This window comes from Diceros bicornis, chromosome 7 (assembly GCF_020826845.1).
Source record: "Diceros bicornis minor isolate mBicDic1 chromosome 7, mDicBic1.mat.cur, whole genome shotgun sequence".
Taxonomy (NCBI): Eukaryota; Metazoa; Chordata; class Mammalia; order Perissodactyla; family Rhinocerotidae; genus Diceros; species Diceros bicornis.
The window spans coordinates 40,595,290-40,614,700 of record NC_080746.1 but is presented as its reverse complement, the minus strand read 5'-3'; the positions used below and the strand labels follow the sequence as shown (position 1 = coordinate 40,614,700).

The following is a 19,411-nucleotide window of genomic DNA, read 5'->3' as shown; positions in this document are numbered from 1 at the left end:
GAGCAAGTCATGGATTGCTTTAAAGAGAATAAAATTGATTTAATTATTTTTCATTAGAATGCTTTAGTCCTTTTTTCCTATAATCTGTATTAGCCTTTAACATAAGCATAGAATCTGGGAGATATGTAAACAAGTAACCCTCCACCCACCCAAATAAGCCTTGTACCCCTGCTTCCCAGAGAGCCCAAAAATTACTGTAACCATTAAAGGAAAATGTCAGAACCAAAGAAATTCTTCTCTCGGGAAACTCTAGATAGGGTATAAGTTCACAGCTCTTTATCTGCAATTCCACAATCCCCAAAGCCCTGAGAACTAAAAGGATTGAAGATAAATTAGTGGCAAACTAATTTGGTGGCAAAACCAGCCAAAACCACACCGAGGCTATTTCTAGTCTTGACTTCTCTCATTTAGCGTGAACGTCCATATGTTTTACTGTAGAAATGCTGGTGTATTTGATTAGGGGGCCAGCGCCAGCACCCCTCTTCCTGCGGTGGGGTGCATATTTTACATAATATGAAAGATATGTACTGTATGTAATTTCTAAAATTGCAAAATTTTAAATTCTGAAATGCATCTGGCCCCGAGGATTTGGAGATAAGTATCTCTTCAACAGCATCTGTTGCTCTTTCTGTCTCTGCTTCCTCTCTTCTGTCCCACGACAGCATTTCCCTCCCCCTACCCGGGTAGGGTCAGAATATCTGGGAGGGATTGCGTGGGAGAAAGACTTTAATGCCTGACTCTGACTCATGCCGCCTCCCCGCAGTGCCCACTCACCTCCCACGCGCGCACACGCCGTCACACTATTTTTGTCATGCTTCATGTACCCTGTGGGGGTTTTATTTTCTTTTAAGACGTCAGTTTTAAATGGAGCTCCAGCATACCAGCCTGCGTCCCAGGGTCCTGATGTTTGACAGGGGCCTTTTGTGTGTTTTGTCCTCAAGGTGTGAGGAGGACATCAACGAGTGCGAGCGGGAGGAGTGTGAGAACGGGGGCTCCTGTGTCAACGTGTTTGGCTCCTTCCTCTGTAACTGCACCCCGGGCTACGTGGGCCAGTACTGCGGGCTGCGCCCCGTGGTGGTGCCCAACATCCAGGCCGGCCACTCCTACGTGGGGAAGGAGGAGCTCATCGGCATCGCCGTGGTCCTCTTCGTCATCTTCGTCTTGATCGTCCTCTTCATCGTCTTCCGCAAGAAGGTCTTCCGCAAGAACTACTCCCGCAACAACATCACGCTGGTGCAGGACCCCGCCACGGCCGCGCTGCTCAACAAGAGCAACGGCATCCCGTTCCGGAACCTGCGCGGCGGCGGGGACGGCCGCAACGTCTACCAGGAGGTGGGGCCCCCGCAGGTGCCCGTGCGCCCCATGGCCTACACCCCGTGCTTCCAGAGCGACTCCAGGAGCAACCTGGACAAGATCGTGGACGGGCTGGGGAGCGAGCACCAGGAGATGACCACGTTTCACCCTGAGTCCCCGCGCATCCTGACAGCCAGGCGGGGCGTGGTCGTGTGCAGCGTGGCCCCCAACCTCCCCGCCGTGTCCCCTTGCCGCTCTGACTGCGATTCCATCCGGAAGAATGGCTGGGATGCGGGAACTGAAAGTGAGTAGGAAGTAGTGGTGCCTCATTGGCTTTATATTTGAGCAGGAGCGGAGATGCCCTGGGTAGCAGGACTTTCCAAAGGCTGGGGTTCTAGTACTATGATATATGTTGGTGGGGGGGGAGAGGGGGAAGTAGGTTTCAGATGGAGCTAGAGAGCATGTGCAGCCAAGGAGATAAAGGGTGCCTTCGTGGAGCAAGGGGGCATTTCTACTGGTGTCTTTAAGCGTGAGTAAGATTTTGGTCGGAAACTATTGGAAAGGGCCTTCCAGAAGCAGGAAGCAGCTTGATCAGTGGAGAGGACACATGAGGGGTTGCCTGAGGGGTGTCTGGCTCTGTTCAGGAGGAAGGTGAAGCTAGAGGTGAAAGGTGCAAGTTTGGATGTAATCTGTGTGCAGGATGGATGAATCTCTAGGAGGGTGAGCTCACCAAGAGAGCAGCAGCAGAGAGAGGATGGTCAAACAGGGCCTTTAAAAGAACCAGAGATTCTACAGGGGAGAGGGGAGGGGCAGAAAGGGAGACACACACGTGCCAACAAAGAGAGAGCGGGAAAGAGGAAAGAGCAACTGTGCAGAAGCCAAGACCATCAGTAAGGTCAGCAGGATTGAGTACTACTGTAAAACCATCAAGGACACAGGCTAAAAAAAAGTACTGCACTTGACACCTAGAAGATTCTTAGTGATCTCAGGAGTGTTTCAGTGAGTCATCAAGACAGAATCCAGAATGCAAGGGTTAAGGACGAAGACATTTGGCGAGAAAACAGAGGCAACAGATGAACATAAAAAGCCACCACTGCTGTGTGCTGGGTCATCTCCTTAAATTCCCACAGCTGCCCCATGTGGGTGCCAACGGGAGGACTGAACAGGTGAAATAACTTGCCTAAGATCAAGTAACTAGTAAAAGGAGGGGTGAGGATTCGAACCTGGAGCATCAGAGTCCAAAGCTTGTGCTCTTAGCAAGACTGCTCTTGGGAGCTTTAGCAGGGAGGAGGGAGGGGGACTTGAGAGGGAGAGGATCTCTTGATGATAGAGGAGGGCCTCTATTCTATTGTAGAGCCGCCCCAGTCACGCTATCTGCTGATTCTATCTTTCTGTAGACACACTTATATTTTAAGTGGTTGCCCTTGGATTTTAATCATATAAATATATTTCCTCTCAAATTGTCTGTCGAGTTAGACTTTACTATAGCCTTGCCAATCTTCTAGCTAGTAGAAAGGCCCTTTTTATTTAGCAATGAAAAAAAGGGGGATTTGAATAAATGGAGGAGTGGAGAAAGGAGCTTTATGCACAGCACTGTATTCATCGGTGGAGGGGAGCAGGGGGAATCATTTGTCATTTCCTTCCTTGTGTTCAGGGCTAAGCCTGGTGCCCACCTTATGCTTTTCTGAGGTACTACTTCTTATTTTCTGTGATGTGGCTGTTAGGAGGTGAATTTCTCCACTTTTATCAGTTGTTTATCCAACTCATCATTTTGCTGTGGCTTCAGCATCTGACAGCAGATGCAGAGCCACAGTGCCTGCTGCTGACATCACCCTTTGTGGAGGAAACAGTGATTTCTGTGGCCGAGAAGAGGAACAACTGTTCCCTTAATCACAAGTCACCATCTCTTCGTACCATCACATTGCATGATGATTTGAAGCTTTTCCTGGTGCTCGTTTCCCTCCACCCGTTTGGTAATGTGACAGCTTTATTTCCAGAATCCACCTCAGGCCAAAACTCACATTTCCCTTCCAAGTATTGCTGGGTTTTTATTGAATACATTTCCTTCTTTGTTAAGCAAGGCAGAGTTAGCTGGCGAGACAATCTCTAGGTGACTAATTCATTTTTCTCTTGACAACTTCAAGATATGGGTTGTTTTTATTGCCTCTTTAGTCCATCAATTAATGAAGTAGCACATGTGTGCGTGCGCGTGTGTGCATGTGTGTCGTTCAGGCTCTTTCTACAGCAAAGAGGGAGGAAGTGGGCGGAAAAGAGCACCTCCATGCCACTGACTGCCCTCCTACCAGACAGTGCAGAACACTGTCATTCTCAAAAATGATGTGACGCTGCCCTCTAGAAGGCAAAACTGAGAACTCCACTTGTTCCCCAGAGATGGAAGTTCGGGTAAATGCAATGGCATTCTTGCCTATAAAATATTTATACCCCTATTTTAAAAGTAATCTCATTTAACCTGGTGTTGACACCACATTGGTTCATGTAAATGTTTTAAATTAACTCTAAATGGCAAAGAGCAACCCAGCCACTTCATCCTCGTTCCACTCTTCACTTAGTCGCTTCACTTTGAGGAGAGAACAGCTACTTTCAGCTGTCAGCTATTTGGAAGCTCATTTACCATGGGTTAAGGGTTTTCAATCCATAATGTAAATCTCTTGATTGACAGACCTTTGCCCCCAATGGCACGATCAATTTTCTATTGTGAAGCTAAATTATTTTCTCTAAGCAAATGAAAGAGCCCCCAGAAGTGAACGCTGGTGGGGGGGGGAACGGCACTAGATATATGCACAAGGTAACCAGAGTCATTTCTGCTTTCTCTCTGGCTTCCCACCAAGACAAAGGGGTTGATGACCCGGGAGAAGTGACCTGCTTTGCAGGCAGTAATAAAGGCAGCAATTCTGAAGTTCAGTCCTTGAGCTCCTTCCAGTCGGATTCTGGCGACGACAATGGTAAGAAGTCATCGAGTGTGTTCCCTTGGGTGGGTTCTGTTTCCCGTGCTGCAGTGAGAGGTTGAGAGGAAGGTGATATGACTGGTTTTGTTTCTTGACCTGATCATGGGCTTTTGAGTGTGTTCACCAGCTTTTCTGTTGACTCCATTGTTGGGTGTCATTCCTGAAGGAGCACCTATTGAGCTGCAGCTGTGAGAGGCCCAGGGATCTGTGTTGGAGGTTGACAAAGTTCCCCCAAACTTCCAGTAATGTATCATGTTTGATTTGGTTCATGATGGAACCACCTCACCCCAAATGATACTCTCTAGCAAGCAGTGTGATTTATTTCTTTTTTTATTTTACTAATGATGATCTCTTCACTCTTCACTCTACATCCAACCTCCGTCTCATTAGAAATTAGTTCAGAGGCAAGACCTCCTTCCCATAGAACCTTCTTCCCATAGAAGTGGCATCTTCATTCATTTGAATCCCCATTATAGTCATTTGGGGTCATGGGCCTTTGGAGAATCTATTAAGTACTATGGATCAGCTCCTTAGAAAAATGCACATATACCCAAAATGTTGCACACAATTCCATGTGGTTCATGAACCTTGTTGACACTCCAAAGCTGCTACCTCTGCCTTTTGAGAACTTATGTTTATGGAGAGGGTGCTAATGGTGGACTAGGTTTTCTGAGCTGAGGGAAGAGCTTTGGAGGATGGTTGGTTTCCCCGGGACCAGGGAGGGAAGCAGAAATGGTCATAAAATAGTGAAAGCTTACCATATGGTAGTGAACCAAGAATAATTTCAAATAATCATCCACAGAGACCTTAGTCTGTATGTCATTTTTTTTTGCCATTTATCAGCAATTTGCAAAAATTGAATTATTAATTTATGGAATCATTCAACCCATGTACCCTTACTGAGTTTCTCCTGTGTTCTGACCCCTATACTGGACGTTTTGTACCCAGAAGTACAAAATGAAAATGATGTAGTCTTTGCCTCCCAGGTAAATACAGGGACAGGTGAGCCCTGAGGCCATAGAGGCAACCATGGAAATAAAATAGTCCACTTTCAGCATCGCCACCCCCAAATCTCTTCCGCCTCCTTCCCTAATACCTGGCACTCCTGAGAGGTGCAGAAGCCTCAGTGTATCTGACTGCTGGGGTAACAAACCATATCACAGTGGATTTCTTCTGACCTTCCTCAGAAGCCCAAGGGCATGCCTCCAGCTCAGTTTGCCTTGGTGCTTACTCCTTTCCTCATCCCCAGCCAGAAGAAAAGCTGTCACCGGTTTGCATTTGATATAGAAGCACCTGAGAACATATAGTTTCCACACTCCAGGCAGCAGCTCCAGCTGCTGGTTGACTGGTCACACACTTGGTCTTTCATGTTTAGCATCCTGGGTTGGTCCCAACTAAAGCAGGCAGTGTTAGGAATTTTCAATAAATTAGTTTAAGTTTGATCACCTCTCCACAAGCTGCTGGTATCAGGTGCTAAAGCAACACGGACAGAGTACAGAGATTTCCTTCCCAGATTCTACCTATTCGAGAGGCCAAACGCTGAATTCTGTCTACACTTCACAGGTGGGAGCTGGGCCTCCGGTCATTCCAAGCTATAGGTGGCATCTTGTGAGTGTGAAGCCATCAGTCCTGCAGAGGTTATCCTCCATTACTGGCATTTGGTTTGGAGCAGCATGCCTGACCAACCAATAATTATCCCCGGGAGTAGTGAGGTCTTCCTCTGAGAGCCTTTGAGAGTCACTAATGAGAAATTAGCATGAGCTTGATGAGCCACTGCCTTCCTAGATTGATTTCACCCGGCCATGAGGTATGAATTTATGACCCGGCAATCCCTGCCGATCAGGCCTTTCAGGAGGACTGGCCCCCCCGGGTTTGCTGCCATTTCCCTTCCGTTCCAAGAATCCCAGGACCCCCAGACAAAAGTGTGCACTCGAGCACTACCTAATGGACAGACAGTGGGAGTTTCCGTGCTGCGCCTCTGTTTTTGCTGTTGTTGTTAAGAGAAGTTAATGTATGTTTAAAATACACAACTAACCTGAAGCTGTCCTTCCCTCCCTCCTGTCTTCTTTTCCTGGCCACAAGCATCCATAGTGACTGTCATTCAACTTGTCAACAATGTAGTTGACACTATAGAGAATGAAGGTATTTACTTTTTTCTTCCATAGCATTTCTTTGTGCACGAGTTATCCTTTCAGAAATATTCCTTCCTTGTTACTTTAAACTAGGGGTGGTTTTCATTGGCTGGCAACGGAGTGGGCCGTAAATAGATGGTTTCCAACAAGATGCTGGATGTTTCTCTAGGGATTGGAGTCAATTTTACAATTTGGCAAAAAAGCATCTAGTTTATAATTTTTTAAATATTTTGGGTACTCTTTTTATAAAATCCCTTCCGCGAGAAGAGTACCCAATTATATTGAATCCAGCTTAATATTAAATTCATTCTTACATTCAACATGTGTTTATTGAGCACCTGCTATGAGCTGGGAATATTTAAGAAATTGTTTAAAGCTACAGTATTAGGGGGATTGATTTCAATCAAGTAACTTGTTAGTGACTTAATACAATTAGGTCCTAGCATAGCTGGGATTTATCTTTCTATTTCCTAAATACCAATGGGGAGAAATAGGAGCATGTCTTCTAAGTCATCTAGAATGTTCTGTTTTGCCCTCTTCACGAGGCTTGGATTGTCAGTTTTACTTCTCACTTTGTATTTAAACAGTGTCTGTCATGGATCAAGGACAAAACTACAACCGAGGTGACTGTGCCACGACCCCAGCATCACATTTTACTCATGCGTTTTGAGTTGCTGAGTTCGTTCTTACCCTGTCCCTCTCCCTCCATCCTGTCTGAGTTTCTTTGATCTGAATTTTGCATGTTCCAGGTGTCTTGTGTGCTCGGTATTGGAGGTGAGCGTCCTACCAGCATCCCTCCCCCAGCCTCTCCCCTGCGCCTGTGATTCATCCATTTGTGTGCACATCTCCCTGCCTTCTGTGGTCCACAGTATAGCTGATGCATCTCTCTCTCTGCAAGCATGTTGCCAGCCTGGCTCTGCACTTAGTGTGTGCATAGGAAGAAGGAATGGCGGGGAGGGCTCCTAGAACTCTGTTTCCTTAGCATGCCCTCGCTGGCCATCGCTTACGGCATGGCTGAGTGGAGGCTCTGCAGCAACCAGGCGCCATCTCATCTCAGAGTTGCCATGGCCGTGTTCTCCCAGAGCCAGAGCATGGCTGGCCCCTGATAGACCCTTGTAAGGAGCATGCACATGACCCTGGCTTCCTAGGGTCTCTTGGATGTTAATTGCATGTCGCGTCCCTTGTCTGCTCCTTTCAGAGCCCCGCCCCAACTCTAGTCTGGAGGAAATTAACTATCACCACTTTTCTTCCACAGCCTATCACTGGGACACCTCTGACTGGATGCCAGGGGCCCGCCTGTCGGACATAGAGGAAGTGCCCAACTATGAGAACCAGGATGGAGGGTCTGCACACCAGGGCAGCACACGGGAGTTGGAGAGCGATTACTACCTGGGCGGCTATGACATCGACAGCGAGTACCCACCCCCTCACGAAGAGGAGTTCTTGAGTCAGGACCAGCTGCCCCCTCCTCTTCCAGAGGACTTCCCGGACCAATACGAGGCCCTGCCACCCTCCCAGCCTGTCTCACTGGCCAGCACGCTGAGCCCAGACTGCAGGAGAAGGCCCCAGTTCCATCCCAGCCAGTACCTTCCTCCTCACCCATTCCCCAATGAAACGGATTTGGTGGGCCCGCCTGCCAGCTGTGAATTTAGTACTTTTGCTGTGAGCATAAACCAGGGCACAGAGACAGCAGGCCCAGCAGACAATGTGTGTCTATCCTTGCACAATTCCAGAGGCACCTCGTCCTCGGATGTGTCAGCTAACTGCGGCTTTGACGATTCCGAAGTAGCCATGAGTGACTATGAGAGCGTGGGAGAGCTCAGCCTCGCCAGCCTTCACATTCCCTTTATCGAGACTCAGCACCAGACCCAAGTGTAGAGGACACACCTCGAGTGCTTTGCGCTGTTTGTTACAGAAATGTGGAATGAGACTGGCTGGGCTTGTCTCTCCATGGAGAGGAGTGTGTTGAGCAAGAAGGAAATGCGGTATTTTCCCCTAGAAACTTCTAAACAAAGCATACTGTCACGAGCAAGCTCGACTCCAGTTGGGTGCAAAGGAAAGGCACAGAAATTGTTTCTGAGAAGTGACTGATAACCCTTGCAGTAGGTTGCTGCGTTCATGATCAAGAATGCACACCAAGTTTTTCAGGGGGGCAAAAATTGCAGCCACTAGGTTATACAGTCGATCTTGTATGGCTTTGTGCAGCAGTGTGCCCTGGAAAGTGTTACAGCATCGGTCCTTGCAGTATTAATAACTGGCAACAAGCAAAGAGGCATTGTTGCATGTGCTTTTGAGCCAATGGGGGGGGAAATGAAAATAGTAGTTATGATTGTTGGAAAAGTTAGTCTCGTAGGCAGAAGGAAAGAGAAACAAATATTATTAAACAAACAAGAGAATGGGCTGAAGCCTTTAAAATCAACTCTATTTTTTTTAAGCTGCCCAATTTTCAGCTATAAATTAGGTTTGAGTAACATGTTTAGTATGCTTAGTTATTTTTTTTGTGTGTGTTAAGCATCCAATATCATATAGTTGGGTTTTATGATCTCTGAGAAAGGTATTAATGAAGAGGAACACGAGGATATTTGGGTTCCATTTTGTGGGTTGGGGAGGTTAACATTGTTCAAACATTATAAAGAATGTGATTATCTGTTTTTGTGTTTTGCCGTAAATATTCTTGGCTGTAACTACCATTTTAACATTGCTGCAGAAATTGGCCTTTGTTCTGAGAATCAGGAAAGAAAAAGAAAAAAAAAAGTAGCATTTTGGTAGTTGTTCTCTAGAATGAGAGATATTTAGAGGTTTAAGCAGAATTCACAAATTCAGAAAAACAAAGAAAATATCATACTTCCAATGTTTTCAGCCAGATAATCACAATTCTTGATAATGCAGATCAAATTGGAGTGTTATTCTAAATTGGTAGCATCATTCATTATAAATTCAATTACGTTAAAAAGAAGAAGAAAGTAGATTAGTTCTTGTGTATAAGTTATAATAGTTATGTGTCTGGGCCTATGTACAAATATGTACTTGCACTCAATAAGGCTGCTCTTGAGGAAAGCTGATGTGAAGGTTCTAGGGTGTGGACTGAGTTGAAAATCCTGCCATGAGGCAGACCTTCCAATTTCTCTGATCTCTATGATGTTAGAGAAACACCAAATGCCATATTGTACTCCGGTTTAGTTAACTTTATTTTGGTACTGCCATTTATGTTAACTTAAAGCAAAACTGCTTTTTAAACAACAGTATTTTGTTATAATTTTCCAGAACTAAATTCTTATTTGAAAAATGTGTAAGGTTTAATTACACCCTGGGGTTCTCCATCCATTTGATGTATGGACTTTGGCCATGAGTTTCCAAAATTGACAGGAGAATCATTCCACTGGAAATACAGTAACCCAATACTCAAAGCTTAAAGTTGACAAATTGAGTGACTTTCCTCTTTTGCTTCAATCGGATTATGGCCAGATGCACAGTGGCCATGGTAAATAAATGCATATTTGCACTATCTGCTTAATAAGCAAATTTCTATGTCCACAGTTTCTGATAACATATGGCATTGGTGTGTAAATTGTACTGTCCTGAGTCTGTGTATCATCCACTCAGACATATTTTTAGTTATTTCAATTGTATTTAATTCACTTCTTTATAGCAGTCAGTGTTTCTGAAGTTCGTTGTAAAAAAATTCCTTTTCATTCTCAAGCTTCCTAAGTACACATCTATACTTCACAGATTTTTCAGTTTTTCTCCTCTTCCTGTCTCTTGGTCAGACCTACTCATAGAAGCATTATCTGCACTGTGGTCTTGAAATAAATGAATTTCACTAAGGCTGCTTTTAAGAATAAAGTCTTTGGTATTTTTCTTATGTAAGAAGCACATTTGCAAGAATCACGGAGAAAATGACGAACTAATGGTCTAGAATGGAATCCCTGCTCCACTTTCAGTAATGCAATGACATAAAAACCATCAAAGTAAAACCAACAATTCATTTCTTGCCCCCAGGAAATGTTAGAATGAGATTAATGCCAATGACTCACTACTGCTTACACAGCATCTCCTCCAGGGAGAATGCCTGACTGACACAGTAATGAAGGAATAAATAGATCCTAATGTGGTTGTAAGTCACCCAAGAAGATTGTGCCCACCCTTTTCTCTGACCTATGTAAAATACCTCTTTCTTTAAGATAACTTCCCCTGATTTCCTGCATAATAGCTCTGCGGCTAAATGTATACCAGACAAGCTTGTGTTATGTTTTGATTCATTACCTTTAAACACATGATATTTTTTCTCTTTTTGGAAAATTAGGTTTCCCTGTAGATTACAAAAGAGTTTTCAGTCAGGCCAAGGTGGAACTAGGTGGGATGACTGCCAATTCAAAGAGGTGGAAGGGTCTTTAAGATCGGCTTGTCCAATCTTTTGATTTTATAAAAGAGGAAACATGCCCAGAGAGGGGAAGGCACTAGCCCAGGCTCACACAGGAAGATAAGTAGCTGAACACGGACTAGAACCCATCCATTTGGCCAGTGTACTTTCTGTATACCATTGTTCACCACTGTACTTCCTGGGGCATAGTATCTGCCAACTTCTGCTGGATTTTCTGACTTCCCACCATTCCTGCTTTGGAATGTGCTAGAAAAGAGAACTCAAGGAGATTGTTTCTCTGGAAGCCTCATGATCTCATGTTTCCTTGCAGCCTACCCCGTAGGAAGGGCACAGTTACAGAAGTCACACATTTCTTTGGACATTTATCAAAAATGCTGCTTTTACCAAATGAGTGATTTCTACAATGAGGATGGAATGGTAATTACAGAATGAAACTCAGACCAGTCATCAATTATAGTGAAACTTTGATTATAATTTTACCTACTGGGTGCATTTTGTTTCTCTTTTTTTTTTTCCTCCACCAGTCCTGGTATTTCTTCCTACCCCCGCCACCATGATGAACCACGTGGAAAATATTTAAGCCAATTAATGTCTTTCCCTTTTTTCTAACACATATGTGCCACCTCCTGGAAGCCATTTTCCATAGCCTGTTGTAGGCACTTTACTTGTATTGCACACATTCTGGTTAGGTTGAGAGTGGCTGGACTGTTGATCTTTGTCATATAGGAAGCAGAAGATATGGGGCTGTAAAAGATGAATAAAGTAGATATTTAATTTATTTGCTTTCGTCTACAAGTATTTTGCTGCTGAGTTCCATTCCATGCGAGCTTTCCATGTACTCATGTCCTGCCCATTCATGAAATGCCATTGGAGAAGTTAGTAATGTGAATAGGTCAAGTCTATGCATTTTGACGTTTGCCCTATCAGAGAATCAGTGTGAAGGCCTGGAAAGGGAATTGATGATACATTTCTGGAACTTACCTGGAATTTCCCCTAAGAATCACTAGCACAGCCTGGAAAAAAGCAAGTAAGAGATATATATCATCAGCCAACTCCTACTTACGTCCCACCCCCACCTCACCCACTGCCCCCACTAATGCTGTGTCTATATAACCAAAGTCAGGGGAGCTGAGAAAAGAGATTATCAAAATAAAACATTTAATACCCAGAAAATACTTTCATGTAAAGTAATTCAGGAAGATCTAGTGTTCATTTTGCATGAGTTACCCAGACAGTTGTCTGCTCTCTTCAATCTGCTGCCCTCCCAGTGCACAGATATTGATAAAGTGGTTAGGATTTTATGTTTTATGTTTTTAATTTCCAACCATGGGAAATGGAGATTTGAAGAGGCATTTCTTCAGCGTCATCATTTTGTGTGGTCTGTGAGAAGGCGGTTCTGTGTTTTTGCTGGTTTTTGTCCTGCAACGTTCAACTGCACATTATTCTGGTGCGTATCCACAATGTCTTTAAGCTTCTGGTTGTATAATTCTAGGGTTTAAAGTCACCATTTGTGGGTTTGGCATCAGTTAATATTTAGCCAGCTGGCTAAGAGATAGGAAAAGAATAAGATTTTCTTTCCTTGGTAATAATGAAAAGCAATAATTACAAGTATGTAATATTACACAAAGGCCATAATTAGTCTATTCCAGTGTTTAGGGTGCACTAGAGAATCGTATAGTCATTTGGAGCGTGTTTGGACCCATTACCATGTACTGTAGTACCCTTCCAGCAAACAAATACCTGAATTGCTACTATTTAACAATTTTATGAGCCCATACTACTGCGTTTCGGAAAGTGACAAATGTGTTCAGAAATGGAAGCAGTTATTTTTAAGCACTGTATCAGAGAGATTGTCTTGTAAATTTGCCTGTTGCAAACAGGCTGGTTTGTAAAAGATGTATGTTTTGGTGTTTAAAATGTTTATAAAATTGTATATAATGGTTTCAATTTTCCAGGCTTTTGTAGATACTGTATTTGATGCCTATCAGGATGCTTTAATTTGGGGGGGTCAAATATAATTCTAAGTCATCCATGCTGTTGGTCTAAAAACTTTTGAGGTAACTACACACACATACACACACACAAAGGATTTTAGATTTGAAAATGATGTTTTTTAATCATTTCAAGATGTACTGTAACCTTTCTTTGGTTCTACTGTTTTCATTTAACTTTCTCTGTTTTCAAGAAAATGTTTTTATTGACATTTTTTAAAACAAGCGTGCTTCGCCCAGTTACTAAGTACCTGATTCTTATGCCATTTCAGATTCTGAATGAAGTATATCATTTCTTCACACACATGTGCACCCACCTAAACTTGCACACGCATCACACACCAAACCTTATGCAAAGGGGAAAGCTAACACTTAAAGTGGATCTTGTCCCTTATAGAAATGGATTGTTTCTGCATATATTGCTGTTGGCAGTATTCAGTCTTGCGTTCTTTTTCTAAAAAATGCAAGAAAAACAAAAACAAAAAACAAAAAAAGACAGCCAAAAAAAAAAAAAACCACCAACAGTGTACAGGTTTGTAACTGCCAAAATTTGATGGTTAAAACAAGTTTTCAAGTAAAAAGTAAAAAATGAAACTAGAAATTGTGTTGACTCTTTTTTAAGTGTTTCCTTTTATTTGTCTTCAGTTCGTTGCTCACATGGCACTTGGGCAGTCATATTCTGTAGGGCATGGGATTTTTTTTCAGAGACTTCTTGCCTCCAGAAGGACTTCCATTGGTTCTGGTGCACATGTGTTGGAATCTTATGCAGCTTCTTACTGGGCACATACCCTGTGGGATTCTTCCCTGATGACAATGAAAACAGCGCTGGAGACTAGGACAAATAAGGGTCCTGGTCACTGAGTCCCACCGCTGCAGAAATCTCTCCTAACAGCATCCCCACATCTTCTAGGCAGCTTTTCCAGTACTCCTCTCCCTCAAAAAAAGTCCAAGTTTGGGGCACAATTAGCACTTGAGTTTTCCTCCAGAGCTCTAGAAAATTGTCTATATGGAATAAAAGTCAAAATATATACAGGAGATGGGGCCGGCCCAGTGGCTTAGCAGTTAAGTGCGGGTGCTCCGCTACTGGTGGCCCGGGTTCGGATCCCAGGCACGCACCATCACACCGCTTCTCCGGCTGTGCTGAAGCCACATCCCACATACAGCAACTAGAAGGATGTGCAACTATGACATACAACTATCTACTGGGGTTTTGGGGGGGGAAAATAAATAAATAAATAATTATTTAAAAATATATATATACAGGAGAAGTTGGAGGGAGGGACAAATTATCTTTTGAAGAGGAAGTAACATCACAAGAGGCTAGCTTGAGACCAGAAAGGACTCCAGAAGGGGAGGGGCACCCTCCACCTTGCCTAGGCGAGGGAGGGCCAGGACCTGCTCTGAGAAAAATCCTGTCTGAGCACCAGCCACAAAAAGGCCCCTCCTCAGGCCCATGGGCTCAGCTAGAGTTGGCCCTGCCTGTGCCTGCAGCAGAACTCCACCTGTCACACCCTGACCAGGATTCTGGAGACCTGGAGCCACTCCCCACAGAATGGCCCCTGGCTAGGCATTCAGTTTCTCCTTACTTAAAATCTTTACTGTGCTGGTAAAGTTTGTTCTGCTGCAATCCTCTAGTTACTTGTCCAGCCCCACAGTAGAATGCAAGTAAACTCTTAACAACCCAGTAAAAGAGGAGAAGCACCAATTTGTTACCTTTGCCAATTTCAGTGGTATAAATACTCCTATTGGTATCCCAAGTTCATGTGCCAATCACTGAGACATAGGTGCTTGGAGATGGAGAAACGTTTATTTGAATTGGCCAAAATGAGAAGGCAGGAGGATAGGTTCTCTCAAATCCGCCTTAACAAGAAAAGAAAGCAGGGGGTTTTGTAGAGCTAAGGGGCTTGGCAGAAGGAGTTTTGAAGAAACAAAGGGGTAATCCATGTGTCTTTCACTCCAGATAAGCCCCTGGGCAATCTGACTTCTGGGAGTGAAGAATGGCTGGGGGCTGGTTATCTGGCGATCATAACTTCTTTGAAGGCATTCTTTGTCTTCTATAAAAGAAGCTCATAAATCCTTGTGACCCTTGAGTGACCCATCAGGTTAAACAAGAAAACAGCAAATTGATAAGATTAACTTCTCTTCATAACAAGGTCAAAAGATAACCTTACCAAATATTTACAGTAACCCTCCGGTACCTGGCTTCACTATCATGGCTGATTTAAAGTTACCAAGGAAATGTGAACCAGCTCACAAAATTCCTGAGTCTAGCGGTCGGCTCTTGCAAGCCAGTATGAGTCAACTCCAGCACACCACTGGCTCCTCCACTAGATCATAAAGGCAGAGTTATGTCTTCACCATCTTTGTTTCTCAGTTCCCAGTACAATACTGGCCCTCATTAAATGTTTTAGATTGGAGAATTAATCAATGATGTCTCCAGCCAAATCCCCTTGACTTCATAAATCCTTCCTCATTTTGGTGAATTTAGTAACTGCAGTGAGAAGGATTTTGAGAGGCAAGTGTTGAAAATGCTAGAAGTCACCTACCTTTCAACCCAACACCACAGTGATGTGTTCATGAATTGAGTACCAGGAAAATATTCATTTCCATGTCTTTCATGTGGACACCCTTAGCAGAAAGAGAATTAGTTTAAATCTCCGTCCACACCTCAAAAATGGTAGAGCAACCTGGAGATGTCAATTAAGAAGTAACATTAGGGGGCAGACCCGGTGGCATAGTGGTTAAGTTTGCACACTCTGCTGCAGTGGCCCAGGGTTCGTGGGTTTGGATCCTGGGTGTGGACCTACACACCACTCATCAAGCCATGCTGTGGCAGCATCCCACATACAAAATAGAGGAAGATGGGCACAGACGTTAGCTCAGGGCCAATCTTCCTCACACACGAAAAAAAGAAGTAGCATTTGTCTGTTGGGGAAGGGAAAAGACAAGACTTTTTAAGCCTATCTTCATTCTCTGCTGGTTCTTTGAGATAAAAGGGCTAATTTTTAGCTTAGAAACATGTCTCTGTGGAAAGTCACTTTCTTTTTCTGTGCCTGGTTCAGGGGTCCCCAAGACCACTCCCAGGTTCAATGATTCCCTAGGGGGACTCAGGACCCAGCATACAGTTGTACTCATGGCTATGAAATATTGCGAAGCAGGGAAGCTCATTGGGTATTCAGTGCCCAGCATTTTATTGGATGCTGGTCTTGGCAGCAACCTCTGCCTTGGAGTGTATCAAAATTTCAGACTCCTAGAAGCAATACAGGTGTTCAGCATAAAAGATACTGATATGGTTGGAACCCTCCAAAAATTCAAGTAAGTTCCGTGATACCAGCTAAGGTCCCACCTTGTAAGCAAGCCTATCAGAGGATAGCATCAGGCCCCCAAGTCGCTGCGTAGTTCCTCTGAAATTTCCACTAAAGGGACACTCCCTTGTTTGCCCAAACTGTCAGCAATTAACAATTTCCATTTTTCATGGGCCACTCCATGTGGCCTGCAGATACTTCCTCTCAAATCTTTACCTGCCTTTCTTTGTAGAATCAAAGGATTCAACCAACACAATTCTGCCAAAACATCCTGGGTGAATGCAAGCTGGTCAATAGAACAACGCTATTCAGTAGTGATTTGAGCAAAAAGTATCATCTCCAGTCACCAGTTTTGGATAACTGCTAGTTTTGGCGCATGACAGGGCAGTTTTCCAACCTAGATATTCATCTTGAAGCTTTTTGGCCTGTTTCTCATAGTTCTTCCATTTTTGTCTCTATTCTTTTGCTTTTTCAATTCTAATTAATTTTCAGCCAATTATACTGTTCTGTACTGTTTTTAATAAAGAAGAATTGGAATAACCCAAATATCTAACAATAAATGGTAACTTGAAACAAACAGGCACAAAAATTAAAACAGCCTAACAAGCTGAGCAGAACCAAGTGGCTTAAAAATAGAAAATTCAAAAATTTGTTTTAAAAGTGTTTCTTTAATTTCTTGTACTACTATTCCTTCCTCCCTCCCTCCCCCCTTCCCCTTCCTTCCTTCCTTCCTTCCTCTTATTTCCAAAGCAGTGCAAGGTCATTACAAAAATGAGAAAATGAAGACAGGCGAAAGGAGGTCATAAAGAACCCCTGTCTCCAAAAATGATCACTCAAATTATATCAGAGTATATTCTCTCAGACCATTTTCTATGTAGATATATTAACATATATTTATTTTAAGAAAGGACAGTCTTTATGAATGTACTTTTTGGATTTTTTGTGTGTGTTTGAGGAAAATCAGCCTTGAGCTAACATCCATGCCAATCCTCCTCTTTTTGCTGAGGAAGACTGGCCCTGGGCTAACATCTGTGCCCATCTGTGCCCATCTTCCTCCACTTTATGTGGGACGCTGCCACAGCATGGCTTGACAAACAGTGCCTCGGTGTGCGCCCAGGATCCGAACCCGGGCTGCAGAAGCGGAGCTGGCGCGCTTAACCGCTATGCCACAGGGCCGGCTCCGTTTTTCTTCTTTTTCTTTTTTTTTGCATGAGGAAGACCAGCCCTGAGCTAACATCCATGCTAATCCTCCTCTTTTTGCTGAGGAAGACTGGCCCTGGGCTAACATCTGTGCCCATCTTCCTCCACTTTATATGGGACGCCGCCACAGCATGACCTGACAAGCGGTTCATCTATGCGCGCCTGGGATCCGAACCCAGGCCACCAGCAGCAGAGCGTGAGCACTTAACCGCTATGCCACGGGGCCTGCCCCTGGATTTTTTAGAATATTACTCCAAGTAGTAGATGACTACTTTCTCACAGAAAGACAGAAACAATACAAAGGCATCTAAAGCAAACCAGAAAAGGTCCCCTTCACTTTCCAACTTACGTTCCCACTACACCTCCATCTCCAAAAGAAACAAGATTATTTCTTTAAAAATATGACTTTTTTTGTTGTGTTTTTGAGGAAGATTGGCCCTGTGCTAACATCTGTTGCCAATCTTCCTCTTTTTTTTTTCTTTTTGCTCCCCAAAGCCCCAGTACATAGTTGTGTATCATAGTTGTAGAGTTGTAGCTCTTCTAAATGGGACGCTGCCTCAGCATGGCTTGAGGAGCGGTACGTCCCCATCCAGGATCCGAACCAGGGAACAACCGGCTGCCGAAGCAGAACACATGAACTCAACGGCTCCACCACCGGGCCGGCCCCTAGGAGACATTTTTTAAATGTTTTGTATTCAAATTACTTTCTATCAAGTGCCTTTTTGTGAGCTTCCTTGATAAGTTCTTTTCACCTGTTTTCTGGTCTACCAGCCCATTATCGGCCCATGAGATTCCACAAGATCAGCTCTTCCGTGTAGCTGTCTCGGGCTTCATGAACTGCTTCTTTTGCCAGATGTGCCCTTCCATTTGGCAGTCGGTTGCACTGAATTGGCACTAAGTTTACAGAGCCCACAGTCAGCTAGAGCCAGAGCAGCACAGACTTTGACTCCAGTGCTGAGCGGGAAGAGATGTTGGAGCAGAGACAATTTTTACAGGTTTTCAGTTCATTCATTGGTGAAGATTTTCTTAGTGTGAACACCTTTGCTTCTTCACTCAACCTCCTAACTGGAGGTGTTCAGATACTGAAGACTCTCTGTATATGTACAAATACACAAATGTAGATAGGAGGGAATTACATAGTAGGATCCTATTTTACATATTGTCCTGTAACTTGCTGTGTTTGCTTAGCAATCTATCTTTAGACAACTCTATGGGTCCCTGCTGTATTCTTGTTAATGGCTGCATTGTTTGTCATATCATGGTCATTCTATAATTTATTGAATCATGCCCTTGTTGATGGACTGTTTTAATATTTGGATATTATGGACAATGCTCCCATGAACATCTTTGAGATGTGCACACATGTTAGGATTTCTGAAGGATAGATTTCTAGAAGCAAAATTTTTCTTTTTTTTTTTTTTTTGGTGAGGCGATCAGCCCTGAGCTAACATCTGCCGATCCTCCTCTTTTATTGCTGAGGAAGACTGGCCCTGGGCTAACATCGTGCCCATCTCCTCCACTTTTTATGGGATGCTGCCACAGCAAGGCTTGCCAAGCAATGCATTTGTGCGTGCCTGGGATCCGAACTGGCGAACCCCGGGCCACCGCAGCAGAGCGCACGCACTTAACCGCTTGTGCCACCGGGCTGGCCCTAGAAGCAAAATTTTTAGATCAAAGAATATGTCCGTTTTTAAGTCTGGGCATTTATGCCATTTTAATTGCCTTCAAAATGGTTTCATCAAATAATAATTCTACCAATAGTTACACATAGTATGTAGCAACTCATATAACTCACTCCACCAAGTACATGGAACTGGCCTGTGTTCCAGAAGCCATCCAGCCACTCTAGATTCTCAGGAGATGCTAGGTTGGGGACTGCTATGGCAACTTGCCGTCACCGTGAGAACTGACCCTCCACTTCTGTAAAGATTGTCACCTGTGCTACTCTTCTCTGCCTGTCCAGGGCAGGGACTCACAGGGGGCCAGATGACTGGCTGGCAGAACTACCATGAACTCATTCTCTCTGAAACACTAAATTCCCAGCTCTCAGGCGAGACATTTGGACAGGAGGATCCAGGTGAGACAGATTTTACCAGAAAAAAATGTAAGCAGAGTCTACGGAGCTTGAGTGCTGAGGGTCTGC

The 19,411-nt window shown here is 44.0% G+C and overlaps 1 protein-coding gene across 1 annotated transcript in view; it reads left to right on the top strand.

The window, feature by feature from the left end:
* Nucleotides 1-8,483, top strand: part of FAT3 (FAT atypical cadherin 3) — a 605,429-nt gene extending 596,946 nt beyond the window's left edge. Inside the window, exons 24-26 of the mRNA XM_058545418.1 lie at nt 942-1,597; nt 4,143-4,256; nt 7,647-8,483. Of these exons, the coding sequence (XP_058401401.1) occupies nt 942-1,597; nt 4,143-4,256; nt 7,647-8,269 (1,393 nt within the window). The 3' untranslated portion in view covers nt 8,270-8,483. The remainder of the gene's footprint in view (nt 1-941; nt 1,598-4,142; nt 4,257-7,646) is intronic.
* Nucleotides 8,484-19,411: the final 10,928 nt, after the last annotated feature.